This window comes from Dipodomys merriami, unplaced genomic scaffold (genome assembly GCF_024711535.1).
Source record: "Dipodomys merriami isolate MVZ:Mamm:240054 unplaced genomic scaffold, mDipMer1.0.p SCAF_1, whole genome shotgun sequence".
Taxonomy (NCBI): Eukaryota; Metazoa; Chordata; class Mammalia; order Rodentia; family Heteromyidae; genus Dipodomys; species Dipodomys merriami.
The window spans coordinates 29,705,433-29,726,405 of NW_027202270.1; the positions used below are offsets into that span (position 1 = coordinate 29,705,433).

At 39.0% G+C, this 20,973-nt stretch overlaps 1 protein-coding gene across 28 annotated transcripts in view; it reads right to left on the minus strand.

The window, feature by feature from the left end:
• Window positions 1-20,973, minus strand: part of Abi2 (abl interactor 2) — a 75,781-nt gene that overhangs the window by 49,986 nt on the left and 4,822 nt on the right. For all 28 annotated transcript variants that reach the window (XM_070019062.1, XM_070018948.1, XM_070018921.1 and 25 more), the window contains exon 2: window positions 2,314-2,481. In XM_070019062.1, coding sequence (XP_069875163.1) covers window positions 2,314-2,481 — 168 coding nt within the window. The remainder of the gene's footprint in view (window positions 1-2,313; window positions 2,482-20,973) is intronic.

A 20,973-nucleotide genomic window follows, 5' to 3' on the forward strand; every position in this document is an offset into this window, starting at 1 on the left:
TGCTCTAATTTAAGACCTAGCAATACAAAAGTAATAAAGGCTAAAATGCCCACAGAAGTTTAGATGGGATATGAAGAAACCTTTAAAATGTTAAATTCAGATTTAAAATGAGGGGCTGGGAAGGTGACTCAGTGGTAGAGCGCTTGCTTTGCGTGCCTGAGGCCCTGGGTTCGATTCCTCAGCAACACATAAGCAAAAAGAAAAAAGCCGGAAGTGGAGCTGTGGCTCAAGTGGTAGAATGCTAGCCTTGAGCTGAAGAGCTGAGGGACAACACCCAGGCCCAGAGTTCAGGCCCCACGACTGAACCCCCCCCCCAAAAAAAACATTTAAAATGAAAGTCCTCTAGTCTGATAAATTTTCAAGTAGCATTATAGTGTAGAATTATACTATATAAAAGATAATTATTTATAAAAATGGGAAAACTTTTAGACTTAAAAATGGCTAGATTAAACGATTTTTAGAAGTCCAATGCGCTATCCATTGCACCACAGAGCGAGCTTAGATTAAACGATTTTTAAAAGTAGTGAACTCTCAAGATATACAAATAACAATATGCACATTTTAAAATTCTTTTAATTCTACAAAAGTTGTAATTATTTAGGTTTCAAAATAGTGCACTTGGGGCTGGGAACGTGGCTCAGTGGTAGACTGCCTGCCTTGCATGCATGAGGCCCTGGGTTCGATTCCTCAGCACCACGTAAACAAAAAGAAAAAAGCCGGAAGTGGCACTGTGCCTCAAGTGGTAGAGCGCTAGCTAGCCTTGAGCTGAAGAGCTGAGGGACAGCGCCCAGGCCCAGAGTTCAGGCCCCACAACCAGACCCAAAAAAAGAAAATAATGCACTTATATAGTATGACACCAAATTACTCAAAATGGCAAAAAAAAAAAAAAAAAAAAAAGCAAAAACTGACAACTTTAAACATCTCTTTGGGGCAGATCAAACTTTTATAATTTTATTTTTTTTGGAAATTATATTTCCAATTAAATTATTTTTCCATTGAAGTGGTTTTTGTTTCATGTTTTGAGGTAGGGGTCTTGCTAGCTCAAACTGGCCTCAAACTGAATTCTCTTACCTCAGCCTTCAGAGTACTAGGATTACAGATGTGCACCACCACACCCAGCAGTATCATTATTTTAAATGGCCCTAAAATATTAGAATGATTACAAAAATACAATATATGCATGCCAACATGCAACCTCTAGAAGCATATACAAAAAGATTATACCATCATAAAAAATGTGTTTTAGCTGGGAAAGTGGCTCAGTGGTAGAGTGTTTGCCTTGCATGCATGAGGCCCAGGGTTCAATTCCTCAGCACCATATAAACAGAAAAGGCCAGAAGTGGCATTATGACTCAAGTGGTAGAGCGCTAGCCTTGAGCTGAAGAGCTTAGGGACAGTGTACAGGCCCAGTGTTCAAGCCCCACAACCAACAAAAAACAAAAAACAAAAAACAAAACCCACCACAAAAAATGTATTTTAATGCTAAAAGAGCAGAACTCAAATTCTATACCTATTATAATTACAGCTATAATTTTACAACTATGAAAAAAGTATTATATACAAAAAAAGTATTAATAGTAAAAAGATTCAGCAGAGAAGGTTGTTTTTCCATTTTGTTCCTGTATTTTCATGAGCATGAGTTTTCTAATTAAAAAAAAAGTTTTTTAAGTTCTATATAAAGCTATTTTTGTAAGGTTTTCAAAGTCTCTTATTCTTTCCAGTACCACAAGTACATCTAGTATTATTCCAATAAACATAAAACCTAAGTGTGGGTTATAGCTCAGTGACAGAACAGAGTTTGTTCCAACACTGCAAAAAAAAAATAAAAACCTAGGAGCTCCACACCAGTGGCTCACACCTACAATCCCAGCTAGGACTGCATTTCAAAGCCAGCCTGGGCAGCAAAGTCTATAGTCAAATGTTAACCTTGAGAAAAAAAAGCTTAAGGATGCACTCAAGACCTGAGTTCAAGCCCCAGAACTGGCACCAAGAAAAATAAAATCTAAAAACCTAAGAAATACTAAACAAGCCACCAAGCCATCAGACTTTATTTAAAATAATAAAGGACATATATAAAGGACATATTTTCACTTCCAAGCTAATTATGTTATCATGATAAATAACTTTTAATAGAATCTATTAAAATTTACTTTCCTAATTACAGACACAATAACTACACCAAAAAAAAATATTGAATTTGTATTTTCCAAATAATACAGGTACATTATCTCACATAATAAAAAGACATCAACACGATACATTGGCTTGTGAATATTGTTTCACACAGACAAATAGGAAAATAACATGGCTCACTTGTGAAATGTGATTGATTGAAGATTCCATCCTTCGTAACTGGGATGCCTGGATATCCAGCATCTGTAGGACATTGTTGGCCAAGGTGTTTATCAGATAGGCAACGCTTGCTAAGGATTGGGTGGTATAGGCTTTGGTTTCTTCTAGGGCTCGCTGCTTATCTGATGACTATGGGAAAAGCAAATCAGTAATGATTATTTCAAAGACCACCCATTTCTATCCATCACCCACAAAAATACTCCTTAAAACCACTACTAAATCTATACCCACAGCCAAAAATATTCTGTAAACCAATGATAAGTTCATAAAAACTCCAAACTAAACTAATGACTAAGTTCCTTGAAAATTTAATGGTAAATACACACCCTTGTACAAATGAAAATGAAATACTGAAGCTTTTTAACACTGAGATCCAATAAACATTTGAGCAGTAATAGCACGTGTGTGTGTGTGTGTGTGTGTGTGTGTGTGTGTGTGTGTGTGTTTACACAACCAGGCTAAGCAGGAAAAGCCCATAAAACTCATCTCCAAGTAACTGGAGAGGGAGAGGGAGAGAGAGAGAGACAGAGACAGAGACAGAGACAGAGACAGAGACAGAGAGAGACAGAGACAGAGACAGAGAGACAGAGAGACAGAGAGAGAGACATATAAATCCAATTAACCATATATATATATATATATGTTTATCTCCAATTAACCATATAAGAGAGAGAGAGAGAGAGAGAGAGAATGTGTGTGTGTGTGTGTGTGTGTGTGTGTATCTTTTCAAAGTCACTGCTTAGAAAAGCAATACTGATTTAAATGCATAAATTCTGGCATAGCCTTTCCTACTTTTCTGGAGTCATTTTTTTCACCCTAACAATGTGCAATGTGGTAAAATGTGACTATATGTGGTTACCTATGTCTTATCAAAATATTAATGATAAATGAGCCAGGCGCTGGTGGCTCACACCTGTAATCCTAGCTACTGAGGAGGCTGAGATCTGAGGATCCCGGTTCAAAGCCAACCCAGACAAGGAAAGTCCGTGAGACTCTTATCTCCAATAAACCACCAGAAAACCAGAAGTGGCACTGTGGCTCAAGCGGTCGAGCACTTGCCTTGAGCTGAAGAGCTGAGGGACAGCGCCCAAGCCCAGAGTTCAAGCCCTACGACCCACCAAGAAAAAAAAAAATCACTTTCTAAAATACAATCTTATGTAATAACTGTCCATCACTAAGGTCACAATCTTGTCTCCCACATGGTCTGAAATCAGAATTAATAAATGTAGATACAAAATTTTCCAAGGTAGGGGTTAAGAAAAAGAAGTAAAATTCGGGCTGGGAAGGTGGCTCAGTGGTAGAGCGCTTGCCTTGCATGCCTGAGGCCCTGGGTTCGATTCCTCAGCACCACATAAGCAAAAAGAAAAAAGCCGGAAGTGGCGCTGTGGCTCAAGTGGTAGAACGCTAGCCTTGAGCTAAAGAGCTGAGGGACAGCGCCCAGGCCCAGAGTTCAGGCCCCACGACCGGACCCAAAAAAAAAAAAAAAAAGTGAAATTCTTTAGTTGAAAATAAGTACTTCTAGCCGGGCGCTGGTGGCTCACGCCTGTAATCCTAGCTACTCAGGAGGCTGAGATCTGAGGATCGCGGTTCAAAGCCAGCCCGGGCAAGGAGAGACCGTGAGACTCCTGTCTCCAATAAACCACCAGAAAACCGGAAGTGGCGCTGTAGCTCAAGTGGTAGAGCGCTCACCTTGAGCTGAAGAGCTGAGGGACAGCGCCCAGGCCCAGAGTTCAAGCCCCATGACCGACAAAAAAAAAAAAAAAAAAAAAAAGAAAATAAGTACTTCTGAAAACAACATACCCATGTGGTGTGGTGATGACAATCTAGAGGACATTTCCTTCCACAACAAATGACCAGAGCAAGGAAAGCACTGGTGTGTTTGAGGCAAAGTACAGTGGGGCTATGATAAGAAACACTGTAGTGTATAGAAACACAAAATGATCTTCCAAAGAAAGCAGCAAAGTACACAGCCCCTGCTGATGTTTCTCTACAGATAAACACTAAACTAAAATACTTTTTCATGGGAAGGGTAATAAGCTAGAGAACCTTCATAGGCCCTGAGCCCAGTATGGGGAGCTACTGGGTTTACCACACCACAGGCACTGCCTGGGGGATAGGGAAGAGAGCCTAGCCAATTCTGTTACCACACTCCCTAATCCAAATTCTTAGTGTAGGAAGCCCTACTGAAACCCAATCCAGCCAAGCAGCTATCCACAACAACTACATTGAACTAGACCAACTACGAACTAGCTAGGAGACACCCTACTACCTACACACTGCTTCAGGAAGCAACCTGAGCTACTTAATGGCTTTATTTACTCTTCCACTGCTCAAGAAGCAGACGAACATAGTCCTATCCACCAGCTGAGCTGCAAAAAGAATCTACACAGGAGGCTCTATCCACCTAGCTGGGTAGGACTCCCTGAAGAGGTTTGCTCCCCCACTCCCCAAAGAGTTTGGCACCCAGAGGTCTTAAAAATTAACCCGTGGAGGCTGGGAAGGTGGCTCAATGGTAGAGTGCTTGCTTTGCATGCATGAGGCCCTGGGTTCGATTCCACAGCACCACATAAGCAGAAAAAGCCAGATGTGGCACTGTGGCTCAAGTTGTGGAGCGCTAGCCTTGAGCTGAAGGACAGCTCCCAGGCCCAGAGCTCAGGCCCCACGACTGACAAAATAATAATAATAATAATAATAATAATAATAATAATAATAATAATAATCCGTGCAGCCTTCTAACACTAACAGATACCCCATCTAAACCCAATGACATGTCCTGGCCTCTGTACAACCCTCAGATGAAGATAGGCATCCCACCCCAGGTATGTTGTAGTGCAACATGCCTGTACTCACTACCGCAGTCCTGCCTTTACACAAATTAAGAGAAACTCAGTGCTCCATACTTGCAGGCATGCTCAGAACTGTCAGTGAAACTCAGTGCTCCATACTTGCAGGCATGCTCAGAACTGTCAGTGAACCCTCTTAACCTAATGGAGCTGCACCCCTGCTTGTGCTAAAATCCTATAAACTCTGAAGCCTAGGATGCAAAGACATCTACAAGCATCACCAATGTTGATTACAGCTGAAGGTGAAAGAACACTAAAGCCAATGCAGCACATCCAACACAACTAATACTCTAGATAGAATACTTAGTCAAAGAAGTCTTTCACTACAAAAGCAACCAAAAACTGGAGAGCCAACAGACCCATTAGACACAGTAAGAACAGTACATGGAAAAAGAAGGTAACATGAGATCTCCAAAGGGACACAACTTTCTAACCAATGGCCTCAAAGAAAAGAAAACTGACAGGGCATCAGCAGCTCATGCCTATAATCCTAGCTACTCAGGAGGCTGAGATCTGAGATCATGGTTCAAAGTCAGCCAGGGCAAGAAAGGTTGTGAGACTCTTCTCTCCAATTAACCACCAGAAAATTGGAAGTAGCACTGTGGCTCAAAGTGGTAGAGTGCTAGCCTTGAGCAAAAGAGTTCAGGGACAGTGCCCAAGCTCTGAGTTCAAGCCCCACAAACAGAAAAAACAATAAAAAGGTATGCTTTTGCTATTAAAAATAACTAAAAGGAAAATTAAAGAAAAAAATTTTAAAGGATGGAGAAAGTCTTTTTCTTTTTTTCTTTTTTCATATTTTATTTATATTTATTGTAAAGGTGATACAAGAAGTGTTAGTTATATAGGTCAGTTAATGAGTATGAGAAAGCCTCTTTCAAGAATTGAGGGACAGCTGGGTGCCGGTGGCTGACACCTATAAATCCTAGCTACTCAGGAGGCTGAGATCTGAGGATTGTGGTTCAAAGCCAGCCCACGCAGGAAAGTCTGTGAGACTCTTATCTCCAATAAAGCACTAGAAAACCGTAAGTGTTGTCGTGACTCAAGCGGTAGAGTGCTAGCCTTGAGCTGAAGAGTTGAGGGATAGCGCCCAAGCCCAGAGTTCAAGCCTCACGAATGACAAAAAAAAAAGAATTGAGGGACATCATTAAACAAGGAAACTTTTCAGAAGAATTATTCCAGAAGGAGAAGGTAAAATGACAGAAAAAAAATCTAATCAATGAAACAATCTGTCAAAACTTCCTGAATCTTGAGAAAGATAAGGACCTCAAGGTCAGGAAGCTCAAGGACATGAAACAGATATGACTTGAAAAAGATTCTCCCCCCAAAAAAAATCTTTCAAAAGTACCAGAAAGAAGTGAGGATTTAGGTTCAAAGCCAGCCTGGGCATTGACAAATCCATGAGACTCTTAACTCCAATTAACCACCAAAAAGTTAGCAGAAGTAGCAGTATGGCTCAAGTGGTAGAGCAACAGTCTTGAGCAAAAAAGCTGTGGAACATTGCCAAGCTCCAAGTGCAAGGCACAGTATAGTCATTAAAAAAGAAGAAGAAAGAAAAAATAAAGAGTTCTAGAAAGAGAAAAATCTAAACACTGAAAAAGAAAAGAATCTAATCACTTTTAAGGGAATCCACCCTAGACTAGCAGTAGGACTTCTTAACAGAAACATTTTAGGCCAGAAGAGAATAAGATGACATATTCAAAGTCCTAAGGGGGAAAAAGCCAACCAAAAAAATCTCTTATGTAGTGAAGGGATGCTTTAGAACTAAAGAAGAAACAATTTTTCAAGACAATCAAAAATTGAGAAAATTTCATCACCACAGGACTGGAACTTGATTAAAGGGTCAATAGTCAAGGCATGCAAACAAAATCTCAGCAAGGAAACACCAGTGTTATAGTTATGGCTGACTAGTAGACCTAATAGACATTACTTGAACATTTCCTCCAACAATGGCAGCATGTAGAATGTTCTCTAGGATAGACAATACGTGAGCTCACAAAATAACTCTCAATAGATTTTGTTTGTTTGTTTGTTTGTTTGTTTGGGTCCGGTGGTGGGGCCTGAACTCTAGACCTGGGTGCTGTCCCTCAGCTCTTCAGCTCAAGGCTAGCGCTCTACCACTTGAGCCATAGCGCCACTTCCGGCTTTTTCTTTTTTTGCTTATGTGTTGCTGAGGAATCGAACCCAGGGCCTCATGCATGCAAGGCAAGTGCTCTACCACTGAGCCACCTTCCCAGCCCTCATTAGATTTTTTTTTTTTTTTGGTCGGTCGTGGGGCTTGAACTCTGGGCCTGGGCGCTTTCCCTCAGTTCTTCAGCTTAAGGCGAATGCTCTACCACTTGAGCCACAGTACCACTTCCGGTTTTCTGTTGGTTTATTGGAGATAGGAGTCTCACAGTCTCTCTTGCCCGGGCTGGCTTTGAACCGCGATCCTCAGATCTCAGCCTCCTCAGTAGCTAGGATTACAGGCGTGAGCCACCAGCATCCGGCTTAGATTTTTTTTTAAATAGATATCACAGCATGAGTCTTCTCTGATGAGAATGGAATAAAACTAAAATTGGTAAAAATAAATTTTTAAGGCTGCACAAAAACATGATAATTAACATCTCTTCAACAACCCATTGGTCATGAAGAAATCAAAAAAAAAAGAAAATTTAAATTTTTCTGAAAATAAGTGAAAATGACAACACAAAACTCTAAAGCCAGTAGGAAAGCCAGAAAAATGGTACATGCATGTAATACCAACTTCCTGAGAGACTGAAACAAGAGGAGCAAAACTTTTTTTTTTTGGGGGGTCCAGTTGTGGGGCCTGAACTCTGGGCCTGGGCGCTGTCCCTCAGCTCTTCAGCTCAAGGCTAGAGCTCTACCACTTGAGCCACAGCGCCACTTCCGGCTTTTTTCATTTTGCTTATGTGGTGCTGAGGAATCGAACCCAGGGCCTCATGCATGCAAGGCAAGCGCTCTACCACTGAGCCATCTTCCCAGCCCCAGGAGCAAAACTTTTGAAATCAACGTGAGCAACATAGCAAGCCCTGTCTCAAAACACAAATTATATATACATATATATACATGACATATGTGTGTATATATATTTATATATAGCTATATAGATATAAACAGTGGGGGCCGGGCACTGGTGACTCATGCCTGAAATTCTACTCAGTAGGCTGAGATCTGAGGATCATGGTTGGAAGCCAGTCCCGGGTAAGAAAGTCTGTGAGACTGTTACTTCTAATTTACCAAAAGCAAAAAGCAGAGCCGTGGCTCAAATAGCAAAGTACAGCCTTGAGCAAAAGAAGTTCAGGGACAGTGCCCAGTCCCTGAGTTCAAGTCCCAGGATTGGCACCGAAAAAAAAAACAACTGGCAGTGGTAGCACATGCCTATGATCCCAGCTACTAAGGAGGATTAAGAGTCCAAGACCAGACCCAATAGCTTTCCTCACTGAATTATAGAAATCCAGAAGTTCATATGGAGAAACAAAAGACACCAAGTAGCAAAAGCAATTCTCAGTAAAAACAGCACCAATGGAGGTATTACAATACCCAACTTCAAATTATACTACAAAGCCAAAACAACAAAAACAGATTGGTACTAGCACAGAAACAGATCCAAAAGACCAGGGAATAAAACCACACAGCTACAGTCAAATAATTTTTGTCATACTATTGATTCTTCCCTTCTATTTTTTTATTTTTGCAGTACCGAGTTTGAACTCAGGGTTTCATACTTGCTACACTACTGATCCATGACCCCATCCCTTTTTTGCACTGCTTTTTGATTCCTGCAAAAGTGTGCCTAGTCTGCGATGCTATTATTTTTCACTTCCAATTGTAATTAGGATGACAGGTATTACCATGTGCAACTTAATCCACTGAGATGGAGTCTTGTGGACTTTTGTTTTGTTTTGTTTTTGTAGTCCAGGCTGACCAGGAACTGTAATCCTCCTGATATAGCTAGAATGACAAGTGCATACCACCACACTCAGCTATTGATTTAAAAAAGGGTCTCTCAAATTTTTTCTGCCCAAGCAGGCCTCAAATCCAGAATCTGCCAGTCTCAGCCCCCCATGAAGTTATTACAGGCCACTGGCTCCTGGATGGAAACTTTTTTTTAATACTATTCTTCTCATTGTACTTTCAGGCCTTTGAGAGAAATTTCACTGTTATTTCCAAACACAACCCATTCCGTACAAACTTTATATGGCATATTACTCTGTTCATTATACCAGCTCAATATTATCTACAATTTATCACCTTCCCCTTAAAACCACTTCCTCCTACTTTTAACACCACTACTCCATCATCTTAAGATACTTTCAAACTCTCTATCCCAGCATACTTACTTTGTATCTGTGCTTTACATGCGCTCCTTTTTTTGGCTTCCTACTAGTCATACACTACTCATCTGGTTTTCTTGGAAGTACTACTATATTAGTTTCCAGAGCAAATGACAGTATCTTATATGTGGCCTAATTGATTCATCTTTCCAAATCAGCTGAAGCCTCTATGGCTTCCTCTCTTCCACTTAAATACAAACTCCTCCACTAATAAAATTCCTTCACTAATAAAATCTAGAAATTATTTCCTATTCAACCTTATCTGAACTTTAATTAATCTTATGATGCCCAAAACATGGCTCATAGTTGTCTACTTCTGTGTTCTTCCTTTTCCTTCACCTATAGTATACCTTTTGCCAACAAACTATACAGTCTTGAACTTCAAGTAAAACCAATTCCCATAGCAATTTAACAAATGTACAGGACACAGTTAACATTGAGCAGATTCATACGACCCCTAGTGGTAAGGCTCTTAAAGAAAAGTAAAAGTATTTTCCTTACACACCTATCACATTATAACATAGGAGTTCTAGAATATCTGAAGTAAGGTTCCAGAGATTCACAGGTTTTTTTGTTTTTTGTTTTTTTGCCAGTCTTGGGACTGAACTCAGGGCCTAGGCACTGTCCCTGAGCTGCTTTTTGCTCAAGGCTAGCACTTTAACACTTTGAGCCACAGCATCACATCCGGCTTTTTCTGTTTATGTAGTACTGAGGAATTGAACTCAGGGCCTCATGCATGCTAGGCAAGCACTCTATCACTAAGCCACATTCCCAGCCCACAATTACTTTTTTTAAAAAAATAAAAGTTTTCTCAATAGAATGGAAGAAAGACAGCCTCTTCAGTAAATGGTGCTGGCAAAATTGGTTAACTACATGTAGAAAACTAAAGCTAGATCCTTATATATCACCCTGCACCAGAATCAACTCCAAATGGATCAAAGACCTTGAACTCCAAGCAGACACTCTGAAAACATTACAGGATGGAATAGGAGAAACCCTAGGTCTCCTTGGCTCAGGCCGAAATTTTCTGAATAGAGACCCGGAAACACAACAAATCAAAGAAAGGTTGGACAAATGGGATTGCATAAGGTTGCAGAGCTTCTGCAGGGCAAATGACATAGCTAGCAAGATCAATAGAAAGCCCACCGATTGGGAGAAGATCTTTACTAGCCATACAATGGACAAGGGTCTCATATCTAAAATATACTTGGAACTCAAAAAATTAAACCACCCAACAACAAATCCTCAAAGAAACAACTGCCCAATAAATAAGTGGGCGAAAGACTTAAAGAGAAACTTCTCTGAAGAAGAAAGAAGGATGGCCAATAGACACATGAAGAAATGTTCAACATCCCTAGCCATAAAAGAAATGCAAATCAAAACAACATTGAGATATCACCTCACTCCAGTTAAAACAGCAAAAATCAAGAACTCTAACAACAACAGATGTTGGAGGGGATGTGGACAGAAAGGAACCTTACTTCATTGTTGGTGGGAATGTAAACTTGTTCAACCACTTTGGAAAGCAGTATGGAGGTTCCTCAAAAGACTTCACATAGATCTCCCCTATGATCCAGCAATTGCACTTTTGGGCATTTACCCAAATGTACACAAACAAGACCACACTAAAGCTACCAGCACAACTATGTTTATTGCAGTATTATTTACCATAGCTAAGATATGGAACCAACCCAGAAGCCCCTCAGTAGATGAATGGATCAAGAAAATGTGGTATATATACACAATGGAATTCTATGCCTCCATCAGAAAGAATGACATTTCCCCATTTGTTAGGAAATGGAAAGGCTTGGAAAAAATTATATTAAGTGAAGTAAGCCAGGCCCAAAGAAACATAGGTCCCATGGTTTCCCTTATTTGCAAAATCTAGTATAGGTATGAGTCAAGCGGAAAAGGTCAGATAATGTGATGTTAGGAAAACGAACCCTTAAATATGTATTTTAATGTTTTCGTTTCTTTCATGCATGAGTTTCTAACGCATTTATAAGATTATTTCTTTGTTGCTTTGTATGTCCCTCCCCCACAGTGTAACCCCCGCTTTCACTTTATTTGATGTCAGTATAACATGTGGAGGAGATGGGGACAAACAAGTCGTTTAAGGATTCAGGTGGACCTGTTGCAACAAGGAGAATTACAAAATGTCATGTCAAAGCAAGCTTTACAATGTCGGTGTGGGGGGGGGGGAGGGGGGTATGATTGGGTGGGGGGGAGGGGGGAGGCTGGGAAGGGAGGTGAAGGGTAAACAAAGGAGGAGGCTGCAATGCTTGGTAAGAAATGTATGCATTATCCTGCCAATGTAATTGTAACCCCTCTGTACAGTATGTTCTCAAATAAAATAAAATAAAATTTAAAAAAAAAAAAGTTTTCTATGTAGCCCAGGCTGGTCCTGAACTCCTGGTTCTACTTCCTCAGGTTTTTGGATTATAGGCATAGCCACTAAACCTGGCTCCAGCCCATTTTTAGATATATCTGCTACCATGTTAGCAGTATGGACTTCCAATTTAAACTGTCTTTACATTCTTTGCTGATAAATCCTGCCATAGTCACCCATTAGCTCCTTTTCTATCGTTTATCATTGTTTGTGGTACTGAGGACTGACTAACCTCCTAAGCAAGTGTTTTTACCACTGAGCTACACTCTCAACTCCACCCAGATCTGTTTGCCAAAGTTGTCTTCTTACCTAAATCCTAATCAGTCTCCTAAAAGAAGCTAAGATTACAGGGTTGGGCCACAAGCACCCAGCACAAGTATCTAGATTTTATGAACAAATTACATTTTCTACCATGCCAATGATGAAGTAAATTCATTTCTGTTCAGATTATATGAAGTATTATATCTCATCTGTGCCAATGGGCTAGAATCCTTTGCCTAAAACAGACAGATTTTAGGGCCTAGAAAATAACATCCAGAAGAAATGAGTGTCCTACTCCTTCCATACTACCATAAAGAAGGTCCAGCTCTAAGAAGGGGTACATGAACACACTTGCAGATCTTCCCAGCCAGAGAAGGCATAGAAGACTTGTAGTTCAGCCCAGCCTGTAAAGCATCCTCTCCCTCCTCCAGTGGGGTGGCCTACTTCTATCACCTAATGAAAGAGGAGGGGGGAGAGAAATATTTTGTGGGAGAGTTTTAACTCCAGAAGCACTGGCACCATCAAACCTACTTGGTTTTACCTCTCTATGAGAAAACTTAAAACTTACTTTTCAATTTGATGTTTTAGGACTGGTAATCAGAAGAAAAATAAACCTCTGCAAACCTCTGGAGAAAGTAAAAAAAAAAAAAAAAGTAAAAAAGTAAAAAAAACTTCAGTATCATTAACATTAGGTTCATTATCTATCTATCATAACACCATGCATTTGATAGACAATTTAGGGTATAATCAACAATGTGGCAGGAAAAGATAATAATTAGGAAGCACAAGTGAAGACATGAAAGGAGATTTTTCTCTACAAATTATTATTTGTCTTTCTCTTCTCTAGAAGTACTTCTTTGGCCCAGTCAAGTCCATTCCACTGCAATTACTTTGATTCTGGGAATAAACTACGCTCAAATTGGTAGATTACAATCATCTGCTCTCATTTTATCAGTTAGCTCTTCAAAATACTCAGTGATGTCTCCTAGTCACTCTCCATGATGCAACTAAGTTCAACCAATTCATTTCAATAAGTCCTTATTCACTGAACACCTGTAATAGACAGCAGCATTCAAAATGAAAGCATGTTCTCTACAGTCAAGCAGTTTTTATTCCAGTACAAAGAGAGACAAATAAACAGAAAACGTCTATGCAACATGGTAAGGGATACAGATGATATTCAAGTAGGAATGCTATCTTAAGTGACTCTGTGAAAGGAGCTTCAAAGAATACAGTTTGTACTGCCAAGAAAGGTTGAGAGAGTAAATCCATGCAAGTGAATCCATTAGCCCAAGCAAGGCTAAAAACAACAGAGTTCAGTACTCCTGAACCAAATCATCAGTTCCCTAATACCCCCACTTTAGGACTTTGGCATCTGCTGGAATTTAAAATACAGTAACCATTTTCTTTCCTCACAAAATTGTTAAGCAAAAATTTCACACATGCAGGATGGAGAATGTAGCTTAGGAAAGTACCTCACTGACATGTGAAAATTTACACATGCAATCACAGAACTACGGTCACAATACCAGACTTCATATAGCTGAGAGGAAGAAATGCACGCTATAAAAAAATGTAACATTCAATTTAGAGTGAGTCAAACAAGTGAGAGTGAAAAACAATAAAGCAAAACTAAATAAATTAAATAATTAAATAACTCAGCAATAAAAACACAAAGCAGAAACTCAGCTATACAAATTAAAAGCAAAAGGACTTGAGATATGACTAAAGTGGTAGAGCCATTGCCTAACAAGCACAAGGCCCCAAGTTCAATCCCCAGTACAACAAAAAAGAAAAAAAAGTTGGCATGGTCTTGAAAAATCAAAAGAAGTTCAAGACTGAAAATTACATTATTATGATAACTTAAATACAACACACATTTCTAAACTGCATTATTCATCTAGTAAATATCTGTGGAACAAATGGCAAAAATTGAAGAGAAACGTGAGGATTAGATGGTGATCAGTATGTAAAAGAGTAGGATAAAAATGTTCATGTTTGTAGAAAAAGCACTAATTAGAGTATTCAAAAGGGGTAGGACACTCAAGATCAGCAGCTTACTCCCAACTGGTTCAGACAGATAAAAGATGTTAAAAAGAGAAGGGAAAAGAATTTTTTTAATTAATCAAAAATAAATTTACAATAATGATATCAATGGAGACACATCAACTGTGACAAATGCAACACTCTGGAATTTAATCTTATTTAAAAAGTAAGATGAGGGCTGGGAAGTTGGCTCCATGGTAGAGTGCTTGCCTTGCATGCATGGGTCCCTGGGTTCAATTCCTCAGCACCACATAAGCAGAAAAAAGCCAGAAAAGTGGTGCTGTGGCTTAAGTAGTAGGGTGCGAGCCTTGAGCTGAAGAGCTGAGAGACAGCGCCCAGGCCCAGAGTTCAAGCCTCCAGGACCCACAAAAAAAAAAGTAAAATGAATTCAAGGTGGGGTGATATTGTTTATTTTTTTCAATTTTATTATCTTTAAATAGTTGTACAAAGAAAGTGACTTTTAACAAAGCACTTCATGAATGTGATGCATATTGATAAGTGTCACCCCATTCAACAACTCTCACCCTGCTTCCACCCACTCCTTCCCCTACTCTTCTTAATTTTGTGGAACATACAATGAATTCTTGACAGCATTTTCCCTGTCCCCTATCTCCTTGGCCCCACCCTACCTCTTGCATGTATCCATTTCCTGATATCCATTTTTGTTGGGTTTGGACATTGTCTTTCTAAAAAATTCTGCTATTTAAGCTCACCACAGAGTCTGTGATACTTCAGTAAATTCATTTTTACTACTTGCATACCACCCAACATATTTACTTGTAGATTTACAGGCACATTCTAGCTACCACAAATTGAGGAAGCCATGCAACCTTTGTTTCTCTGGGTCTGACTTAATATAATTTTTTCCAAGTCTTTACAGTTCCTTATGAATAGTACAATATCATTCTTTCTGATGGATGAGTAGAATTTCATTGTGTATATATGCCATGCTGCAATATATACATGCTGCAATGAACATGATTGTGTTGATGGCTTTACTGTAACCTTGTGATCTATTGAATAAATGCCCAGAAGTGGAATTGCTGGGTCAAAGGTAGTTCTACATTTAGTTTTTCGAGGAATCTCCACACTGCTCAGTGGAATAAGCCTATATTCCCACCAGCAGTGTATCAGAATTCTCTTCTGGCCACATCCTCACCAGCATTTATTGTTTTCTCACCCCATTTTAACTGGGGTGAGATAAAATCTCAGTGTTGTTTTAATGTGCATTTCCTTTATTGCCAGAGATGTTGATGTCTTTCTTAAGTCACTACCCCATTCATTAATTGGACTGTTATTTCTTTGAGGATTTAATTTTTTGAGTTCCAAGGACATCAGGCACCTGTCTAATGTGTAGCTGGTAAAAATCTCAGCTATCTTTGCCATGCAGAAACCTTTAAGTTTCATGAGATTCCAACTTATCAAGTCTTCAATTTGTTGTTTCTAGATCTTTACTTAAAAACTTTCAACCAGCAGTGGCACTGGTGGTTCACACCTGTAATCTTAGCTACTCAGGAGGCTGAGATCTGAGGATAATGGTTCAAAGCCAGCCTGGGCAAGAAAAGTCCGAGAGACTCTTATCTCCAATTAGGCACCAGAAAACTGGAAGTGGCGCTGTGGCTCAAGTGGTAGAGCGCTCACCTGAGCTGAAGAGTTCAAGTGTTCAGGCCCAGAGTTCGAGCGCCACAACCAACCAAAAAAACAAAAACAAAAAAACTTTCAACCAAATAAGAGAAAATTTTCCATTAACTTCAGGTTTTACCATTATTAAAATTTGACTTATAAGCCTCCTTTTAATTATCCTATCAAAACAAAACATAATTAAGTATGTCGAGATGGCAATCATCTACAGTTGTTGCATCATACAAAAAGATGGATATAAATGACATATATAAATTACTCATGGTTTTCACCACGATGTCTAAAGTTAACTACCCCCCTGTTCATGTCCCATAATTAAAATAATCACTTTAGTTTTAGAGAATTTATTATGTTTTATGTAGGGAATACTACTCATCTAAAATATATCTCCTCAAAAGTACTAAACTTAACCTTTTCTATATTTTTAATGTAAAATTATGATAATAAGCCTTTTCTCTTTCAAATCATTTATTTTTCATGTATTTGTTAACCTGATTAATGACTAAATTATAAATATCTTGAGATTATCCAAAGCACAAAGCAAATTTCCCAATTTGAAACCTAGGAGTTCTATTAGTTATGTAAGTCCAAGTCTTTCCTCTTTCCATTTCTCTCTGCTTCCTGGCTCATGAGGTAAGCAGTATGTCCTACCATGCTTTCCCATCATAATGAGCTGCCTTGTCAGAAGCCCAAAGTTCTAGGAATACTTGATCATGGACTGTTATACTCAAAACCGTAAGCCAAAACAAACCTTTCCAAATCAACAGCCTCAGGTATTTTCTCTCTTTTTTTTTTTTTTTTGGTATGTTTTTTATTGTAAAAATGCTGTACAGAGGGGTTACAGTTACATGAACAAGGTAATAAGTACATTTCCTATTGAGCATTGTTGCCTCCTCCTTTCTTTAGGTATTTTCTTATACTGATGGAAGGGAAGGTTAACTAATAAAAGTGACCATGGACACATCAGTTAAGGCTCAAATAGAAGAAACAGTGCCATTTAAGAGACGCTCATACCAAGAAATAGGTGTTTGCCAAATAACAGGAATTACAAGAATGGCATCTAGTAAGCAGTTAAGATATCATAGCTATAATTTAAATCATAGAATTGGCCCACCAGGAACAGACTGATCTAATACTATCAGAGAGGAGGACAAGCTAGAAGGCAAAAACTGGAAATCTTAACTCCATGAGTATAGCAACCTACACAACAAGAAAACTGCCACAGCATTACTGTGGGCCCTAACACCTACCAATACACCAGTAAATGTGTATCATCCTAAAAAACTTAAGTGCAACATTATCATCATTTACACTGTCCCTCCCTGCCCCACAAAAAACCCTCAAAATTTCCATACTGCTTTGAATACCACAAACTGCAGCCACAGAATGAAGTTAAACTATTTCCCTCTCTAAAGATCACAGGTGTGTATCCTTTAATTAAAAACATAGATTGTATCAGGAACACTGTGCTCTAAGAAAGTTTTCACATTTTAGATTCTGTAGCATGAGACTATAAAGCAGAATTAGTATTAAACAAGCTAATCCACAGTACTTGACAAAAGTGGCAAACTCAAACTAATATACTTTCTTTCTTTTTTCCTTTTTTTTTTTTTTTGCTAGTCCTGGGGGGGGGGGGGTCTAGGCATTATCCCTGAGCTTCTTTTGCTCAGGACTAGCGCTCTACCACTTGAGCCACAACGCCACTTCTGGCTTTTTCTGCTTATGTGGTGCTAAGGAATCGAACCCAGGGCCTCAGGCATGCAAGGCAAGCACTCTACACTAGGCCACCTTCCCAGCCCTAGTTTTTCTCTTTTTTCTGTTTATGTGGTACTGAGGAATTGAACTCAGGGCTTCATGCATGCTAGGCAAGCACTCTACCACTAAGCCACATTCCCAGCCCAGTACTTTCACTGTAAATATAATGTATACTTATAGTAAGGAAAAAAAAAAAACATATAACCTTTCCTATTTTGAAATATATATTTAAGCCATGAAAAGGTACACTTAGAAATGAGTATTTCTAAAACTAAAGTGAAATGTCCTAGGTTAATAGAAAATGTTAAATATAACAAATAAAGGGGAGATACCCTAACATGCATGTGTGCATGCACATATTATGTATATGTACATATACACATAGTTGGGGAGGTTGGGTGTGTGCTGTGGACTGAACCCAGGACCTCATGCATGCTATATAAGCTGCACTACCATGGAGCTAAACCCTCCAGCCCTAAATGTATATTTATGGTAAGACAACTCAGAACAATAAAATGAGTCCTGAAAATATTTTGAAAGAGTAATTTCTTTTCCAAAGTGAATTAAGCCACAAAGAAACACTCTAAAGTTGTTCAGTTCCTGCCAAAAAGGACAGAAGATCCAACTTAAAACTGTGACAAAACTGATACAAAGCTGAGAAGATGAAAAAAAACACAATGATGAATTATGCTACATAGAATAAAGACTCCAGGTTGATACAGATGGTAAATGGAATGCTAGAGCTCTTCTTTATGATTAAGAAATGGTAGAAGGCTACCATATTGCAACCAATGAGATATAACTATTTCAAGCAAACATCATAAAAGAATAGTAAAAACAACTTGAGAAAACCAAAACATTCCAAATAATGGGACAAAATTCTGATATGGTACGCAAAGAATAACACATTATTTCTTACCAAACAAACAAAAATGTATAAACAAAATATACTCCCAAGGAAACAATCAGAGAAACTCACATTGAAGGGTCTAATAAAAGATAAAACAAAAACTGACAGTCTTCAATAATGTCAATACTGTGCAAATACAGTAAGGTCAGATAACTGTTCTAGGTTAAATAAGCACAAAAGACATGACAAGTAAGTACAATAAGAAATCATAACTGAATCCTGGAAAGAAAGAAGATTCTACAGACAAAAAGAAGTGGGACATGGGCTGGGAAGGTGGCTCAGTGGTAGAGCGCTTGCCTTGCATGCCTGAGGCCCTGGGTTCGATTCCTCAGCACCACATAAGCAAAAAGAAAAAAGCCAGAAGTGGCGCTGTGGCTCAAGTGGTAGAGTGCTAGCCTTGAGCTGAAGAGCTCAGGGACAGCGCCCAGGCCCAAGGTTCAGGCCCCACGACTGGACCAAAAAAAAAAGAAGTGGGACAAATCACAGCTAAATGACTGGAAGATAAAGACAAAAGTATCAGAGAAGGGATTTGCATAGAGATGACCAGAGATTCTTAAATCTTAAACTCTTAAATCTTCCACATAGTACTAACTAAAGCATGCTTATGAGAAAACAATCCCAAGGGTGGAGAAGAAATCACATAAGAGAAATTAGAAGGAAGAGCACCTGAGGTTCACACAGGATAGGGAACAGTGCATGTTCCTGTCTGAGTAGAAATACAACTCTTAGAATGGTAAGCACTACTCAAGAGGACCTTATCTTCTGAGTAATGGGAATAATTAGCTCTACAGTTGGAACTTAACAAAGTCTCCAAGTAGGTTAACTGCATCTGTGAAGAAAGCTTAAGAACATTTATAGAAATATTAAAAAAAAAACTTGAGGAGCTAATAACAATCACTACAATGACCAGCATATAATGAAAGTTACCAGATACATAATAAAGGAAGAAAAATGACCAATAAAGAAGAAACCCATCAAAACCTAACATAAATATTAAAATTAACAATAAGGAAATTAAGAGTTAACTATATATAAAATCAAAAAGTAAAAACACTGGTAATATTTTAAAAAAAGACCAAAACCTGGCTGGGCCAGGCACTGGTGGATCACACTTACAAAACGCTACCTATGCAAGAGACTGCAATCTGAGGATTGCAGTTCAAAGCCAACCTAGGAAAAAGTCAGTAAGACATCTTTATATAACCAGCAATTCCAGAAGTAAAACTGTGGCTCAAGTAATTGAGTACCAGCCTTAAGCGAAAAAACTAAGGGGCAGCAGCCAGGCCCTAGTTCAAGTCCGAGTACTAGAACACGTAATAAAAATAATAATAGTATCCAGGCGCCGGTGGCTCACGCCTGTAATCCTAGCTACTCAAGAGGCTGAAATCTGAGGAACACGGTTCAAAGCCAGCCCTGGCAGGAAAGTCCGTGAGACTCTTATCTCCAAGAAACCACTAGAAAACTGGAAGTGAAACTGTGGCTCAAGCGATAGAGTGCTCGCCTTGAGCTGAAGAGCGCAGGGACAGCGTCCAAGCCCAGAGTTCAAGCCCCACGACCAACCAAAAAATAATAATAATAGTAGTAACACTAGTAATAATAGCCTGTGCCAGGCTCACACCTGTAATCCTAGCTACTCAGGTGGCTGAGATCTGAGGACTAGAATTCAAAGCCAGCCTGGGCAGGAAACTCCATGAGACTTTATCTCCAATTAACCACCAAAAAGCCATAAGTGGAGTTGTGGCTCAAGTATAGAGCTCTAGACTTGCGGAAAAAAATAAGCTGAGCGACAGTGCCCAGGTTCTGCATGCAAGTCTCAATACTGCCCCACACACACACAGGACATGTATTCTAATCATTTTTATTAAATAAAAATTTTTAATCACTATATAATTATGAACCTAATTTTTTATTTAAAAAACTATTTTATCCTCATAAGCTTTTTGTGGAACGTTTAATTCTAGGAGTATCCATCCATACTTATGAAGAAAAGCAAAACTACTAACAATATGTCTCCTATTGTTCAAAAAAAATATTTCAGATAATTTTTTTTAAGAAAATTCTTTATAATTTTTTTTGGCCCGTACCAGGGTTTGAACTTAGGGATAGAGCTTTCTTGGCTGGTACTCTACACTTTGTCCATATCTCCAGCTGGCCTTTTTTTTGTTGATTATTTCGATCCTCCAGATCTCAGCTTCCTGAGCAGCTACAATTACAGGCATGAGCCAGGCATGGCTTAAAATAAACTCAATTTTTTTTTTCCAGAGCTGAAGACCGAACTCAGGGTCTTGCGCTCACCAGGCGGGCGCTCTTCCGCTGAGCTAAACCCTCAGCCCCTCAATTTTTATTCTGAATAAATCCATATTATATGGTAATTCTGCTTTAATATAAATAATAAAGGGATGTGAATTATAACTCACAAGAAGCAATCACATTCTTTTATCT